Source organism: Tursiops truncatus, chromosome 6 (assembly GCF_011762595.2).
Source record: "Tursiops truncatus isolate mTurTru1 chromosome 6, mTurTru1.mat.Y, whole genome shotgun sequence".
In the NCBI taxonomy this organism is placed as follows: domain Eukaryota; kingdom Metazoa; phylum Chordata; class Mammalia; order Artiodactyla; family Delphinidae; genus Tursiops; species Tursiops truncatus.
In genome coordinates this window covers 19986593-19992592 of record NC_047039.1, presented here as the reverse complement: position 1 = coordinate 19992592, position 6000 = coordinate 19986593, and the positions used below count along the sequence as shown (strand labels likewise).

General features: G+C 40.7%; 1 protein-coding gene across 2 annotated transcripts in view; it reads right to left on the bottom strand.

Moving 5' to 3' along the window:
• Positions 1 to 1129: 1129 nt before the first annotated feature.
• Positions 1130 to 6000, bottom strand: part of SPTLC1 (serine palmitoyltransferase long chain base subunit 1) — a 74970-nt gene continuing 70099 nt past the window's right edge. For both annotated transcript variants that reach the window (XM_019936300.3, XM_019936301.3), the window contains 2 exons: positions 4159 to 4232; positions 1130 to 2529 (listed from right to left, as the gene is read on the bottom strand). In XM_019936300.3, the coding sequence (XP_019791859.1) occupies positions 2436 to 2529; positions 4159 to 4232 (168 nt within the window). In that variant the 3' untranslated portion in view covers positions 1130 to 2435. The remainder of the gene's footprint in view (positions 2530 to 4158; positions 4233 to 6000) is intronic.

Here is a 6000-nt window from a genome sequence, read left to right as displayed (position 1 = left end):
TTCTTTATATTTATGGATACACATGTTTTATTACATATGATTGGCAAATATTTTCTCACAGTCTGTGACCTGTCTTCATTTCTTTCAAGCTGTCTTTTGAAGAACAAATTAAACAATGAATTAATGAAGCTTAATTTACTAATTTTTCCTTTTATGGCTTACGCTTTTGGTATTGTATCTATGTTTGCCTAACCAAAGATTTAAAATATTTCCTCCTGTGCTTTCTCTTAGAAGTTTCGTAGTTTTAAGATTTATATTTAGGCCTGTGGTCCACGTGTCCTAACCTGACTCAAAGCCCCACTTTTCCTGAGCTAGAGCCTTCTGTGGACAATAGAAAAAGAGCCGTTGTGGGTGGCTTCCTTCTCCTCTGGGGGCAACTGCTGAGTGGAAACCGGCTCAAAAGGTTTCCATGCTGCTCACCCAGCCACTGCCTTTCTAAACAGAGGTCCGTTGATAGAGCACTTCAGAACCCTCTCTCTCTCACTGTTTCTAAAACAGCAATTTGTAAACTGCTTGAGGTTTGAGATGACTGTTGTTTCTCAACATTTTGCTTGTTTCATACAAATTTATTGCTTCTAGTAGATATTTTCTGTGGTGTGTATTACCAGATTGTGGTCACTCTATAGCTTTAATATAAAGACTCTATTTTTGGTTCGTGTTGATGTGTTTCAAGGATTGAAGTTAAATAATGTGTGAGCATTAAATAATGTTAATAAAGTTAAATAATGTCCACCATCTTTTCCAGGAACGTCCCATCATTTTTTTTTTTTGAGTCCAATCATTTTTTAAATGTAGCAATAAACTAGATTATTGCAATTTTGACTTATAGAGTATTATAAAAGTAGCTGAAAAGTTACAATCCTAATCTGTTTATAAAAATAATAGGTCTGGTATTTTTGTAGTCATAAGTGGCCAAGGGTTAAATCAATAGGAACCAAGGAAATTTCAGATACTGTACATTGAAGAAAGGCACTAAGAAATTAAATTAATATTTTCCAAAAACCCCCACGACACAAACACACACACACACACACACACACACACACACACACAGAATACTACCCTAGGCCTGCAGAATTTAAAATCAAGAGACTATTCTGTTGAATAGATTACATATGCAAAAGACTGATTATCAGGAATGTAGGTTTATTTCATTAAAAAACAAAACAAAACGAAACAGATTCATCCCCCAAAGAGTACTGTATCCTTTAAAGCAGCAGCAATCACAAGGCACATATGTACAAAATACCTCGGGCAAAATAGAAACTAAAAATTAAAAAAATATGTTATTTAAAAAGATGTTGAAGACCATTTGTTAATATGAACATATATTATAAAATGACATTTTTAATATAATTTTATTCCTTTCTCTTTAATAAGAGATGGAGTAATAGCGTAATATTTATGTAGTACCTTATGGCACATATCACAAACATTTATACCACCCAACTTGGTTTGCTAAAGAAAAAACAAATAGCTGAAACACAGCTTAAAAATTTTATTTTTAGTGCTTTCACATCTTTTTTAGATATCTGGAATTCATAAACTGAAAAGAAATAAAGGTCGCATTTTCTTTAGCTTAGAAAAAAAGCTTGTAGTTATACGTCCCTATACAAAAAACAACACATTCTAGATATTCTAAAATATCAAGGACATGATTTCTATTTTGGGATCATCACAATAATCCTCTTCTGAAAACAGATTAGAAGTCAACACATAACGAATGTACAGGTCAATTATACTAAAATAAAATAGCATTTGATTTAAATAATTGCTCACTTAGGAAGTATAATGACTATTCTCTGGTTAGGGATGCTAAGATTCACTGTTAGAAATGGTGCAACATCAGTATTTAGTGTATATAAAAATTCTAGGATTCAAATATATTATAATGAAAAATTTATAATGATCACACATAAAGTATTCTTTATATATTAGCCACCATTGAGCTTCACATGACGAAGACTGAAAAAGATGTGGTTGAATTAGATCTTCAATACATTTTGTATCATATATGCTGAAGTGCCTCTAAGCTTTAATGTTGCAGAAAATTTTCTATGAGATATTAAGGAGTGCTCACAATCTTTATCATTAGAAGGGAAAGAAGATACACTGAAGCTCCATTTTTAAACAATGACAACAAAAAAAAGAATATAAAATACTAGTATTAATAAAACGTTTAAATAGTACTAAACAGCACAATTTAAATATCAATTATATGCTGTCATTAGTTTTTCTCTTAAGAAAATCAGTTCTTGGGCTTTTGGATTTGTTTTCTTTTAAGTACCCAGCATCCTTTTCATGGTCATACACTGAGTCGATATCCACACCATCTAGTGACACCCTATGTGGTTCCCGCAGGCCCCCTCTGGCTCACTCTGCAGTGACTCAGGTCTGTCTGCATGTTGCGTGGTGAGAGGCCACCAGGCCCCAGACTAAAGCAGCACGGTCTGGGCCACCTTGCTGATTGTGGTCGCAGCTTTCTCTAGTTCCTCTTCTGTTTGTTCCACTGTGACCACAACCCTAATGCTGAGAAATAATAAGGGACACAAAAGACAGTCAAATGAGAGTCTATACCAAGGGTCAGCCTGCCACCTGTTTTTGTGAATAAAGCTCTTCTACTGGAACATGGCCTACTGTCCATAGCCACTTTCTCACTGCCCCAGCAGGGTTGCATAGTTGTGGCAGGGACCTTGTGTCCTGCAAGCTGAAAGTATTTTACTTTCTGCTATTTACAGGAGTTTGCCGTTCCCTGCCTGGACTAGTAGCGATCTAGTCAAGGTAATCTTGCAGTAGGGCTCTGCCTAGGGCCGGCAGGAAACTCTGTCCTTTAAATCTACCGCTGCAAGCAGTATCAGGCCCAAAGCAGGAAGTCAACGTTTCTCATATTAATGAGTGTGTGGTTGTTCATAAGTGTAATTCAATTAAGTCATATAGAGGTTCTACAATACTTTGATGCGAGGCAGAAATGTTCAAGTTTTCAGGAAACTGAAGACAAGAAATATCAGCCTGACAGGGCACTTCTACCCCTGTCCCTCTCACTCCCCTCTGCAAACATCTGCATCAGCCACTGGACACATACACACTGAGTTGGGCTGGGCCCAGAGTCCTGAGGGCACAAAATGACGGTGGCCCCTGTCCTCATGAAACACAGGATCACAACTTTGGATGGTGTAACTAGAACGGAGAGAGCAGGATCTTTAGGGTGTTTTCGAGCTGCTGCCAGAACAGTCTTCCAGAACCCAGCCCAGTGCTCCACGCCTGCACAGCGCTGACTTTGTGTGCTCTCGTGGGTCTCTCCCAGACTCTTCCAGGCTCCCTCTCCATGGTGCCTCTCAAACCTGTGCTCTGGGCTCCCCAGGTGCACCTGTAGGTCTCTACGCCACTGCAGACCCTGCTGGAAGGCCTGATGCCCACCCCAGCTTGTTTGATATGCTTGATTTTGCAGGCTTGGCTTAAGTGTCTCCTGTTCTAGGAAGCCTCAGCCCGTCCCAGGCCAGAACTAACCATGCCCTCCTCCTCTGTGACCTCCCTGACCTGTGTCATGACCCTGAAACCCTCAAGCTCTGGGTGTCTACCTTCTTGGACTACACTGTTTAAGTGCTTAGGGGACAGAATCAGGTGTTGAATGAACGCCAATTTTAAATCATGAGTCAAGGTGCCTTCCCACTGAGGGCTGCTTGAACCTCTGTAGAGGTTTTCCCCACTGTCACTTTGCTTTTCCTTGGGTGTTTAATACATATTTGTCAGATGAAGTACCACATAGTGCTTGGGCCAGAGGTGGGATGAGCAGCAACCCCCAGACTGTGCCCCCCCCCACACACCGTAAGGACTATCCTGGTAGCGGAAACAGCTGGCCCAGCACATGCTACCGCAGCACAGTGGTAGGTCGTCGCCAATGCGAACCTGGGCTGTCCCAGTTCGTTCTTGGGATTGCAGATGTGTCATTAAGTTAATTACAGAGTCCTGAGGGCATTTCCAATTAAAATGGGAAAACATCTAGCTTAAGAACAGAAACAGGTGATGTTCTATCTTTTAACAATACACATTCTTCCTTATCTTGTGACAGTCTTTCAAAAAATTTCAAAACATAATACATTTCATACAGAGTTTAAAGTAGAAAACAATGACTCAGGTCATAATTTTAAGTCTACCAACCTTGGAGGAGGGAGATACTTCTCTTCTTTCTCCAGGTAGCGCGCCTGAGTTAACGCGATGCCTCTGTCCATGCACTGTATGAGGAAAAGGAATACATTTGCAACCTGGACTGCAGACACTGATCATTAAAACAGGAAGGTGCAGTGAAATGCTACTCTCAATAGTAGTTTTAATTCATTTTTCCAATTATAACTGCTAGAAGACAAAACAAAATACCACAGAATCATCTTGAGAGCACTGTTCTACAGAACTTCCTGCAATAATGGAGGTGTTCGCCCTGTGCTGTCCAGGACGGCAGTCAGGGGCCCACGTGGCTCTCGGGCACTTTGAGATATGGCTAGTGCAACTGTAACACTGAACTTTGAATCTGACTTAATTTAAACAGCCATAGGTAACTAGTGTTTACCACTTTAGGCAAAGCAGAGTTAGGACAGGGGGAAACAGGACCAACAAAGCCCCGGAGGCTGACCAAGAGCTGCACTTAGTAACGCCAGCAGAATCATTTCAGAGAGGAACTGCTCACACGTCAAGTATCAACAACACCTCTGATTCCCATGTGCTACACTCGGACACAGTGCTACCAAGCACAGAAGAGTCTGGTGTCACATTTTGCACAGCTTTCCAATACATCAGCTACCTGCCAACATTTTTTAAAAAATTAAATAATCGCTATCAAAATAAAGCATAAAGTCAGACGAGGGTAATGGTTTATAAGGGTTTCTCCTTGGGGTGATGAAACGTTTTGAAATCAGTGATGGCTGCACAACCCTGTGAGGATACTAAAAACCACTCAACTGTATACTTTAAAGAGTGAATTTTATGGAACGTGAATTGTATTTTTAAACAAATGAACAAAGAAACTAACAGTCAGCTAGAGCAAGGGGTGTTGTAAAGGAAAGAACAATCACTGCCAGCGTGTGGCAGTGCAGGTATTTGCCTGAAGAGGGGCCATTCTGTAAGCTGTGAGGCAAGGTTTTCCTCTGCTAGGAAAAGATGGAAAACAATGGCAGGCAATGTCTTTTGCTGATTCTACATTCTGGAAGTCTACTTGGAAAAGTTAACTCCTTCTGCAAACATCTGGACTGGCTCTGTTTCTAGTCCTGTCTAGTTAAGAAACAGTATAAACCATAGCTCAGTTTGTAAAAACTGTTTTATCAGGAAGTCAACAAAAATTTGGCAGAACTGCTCAGTTCTGCAAAGCTTAAACAAGAACTACGGTGTCATGATCCTTTTTTCTCTTTCAAATATTGAAAAGAAAAAGCAAAGAGGAACAGGACAAAAGACTTATTAAGATGGAAGCTGCAATGATGCAAAGAAACTCTAAGAGTTTTCCTCTTCCTTCCTACAAATGCAGTTTCCAGATAGTATTCTGTTCCCTTCCCCAGAGCCTGTTCTCTCCTTATTCAATTCTCAAGGTGATTTCCTGAAGACAGCCAATATCCAGCGGGAGCCCACAGATGTAATTTTGGGATCTGTGAATTGTCCAAACTCACTTTTTCTTTTTGTTATGAGGATAACCTATGTAAGAGAAGTATCGAGTCACTTCATTCACATGCCCTTTCTGAGTCTCCCTCTGGAACAGAGTCGCAGTAAGACCTTAGCTGTCGCTACCTAGTGAGAAAAGAACCGAGGTAGATCTGACTGGAACTGACAGCCTGGCACCTAGAGAAGGCCCACGTCCTGTGACACAAAGTCACCCTGAGGGGGGTTAGAGGGGAGGCTCTGGGATAATAACGGCGTCACCACAGACTCCAACATAGGACATGCAGCTTCACAGGGCTGCTCTGGCGGCAGTCAGCGTCAGTCACACCACCCGGCAACTCAGTTAGAAAACAAACTCAG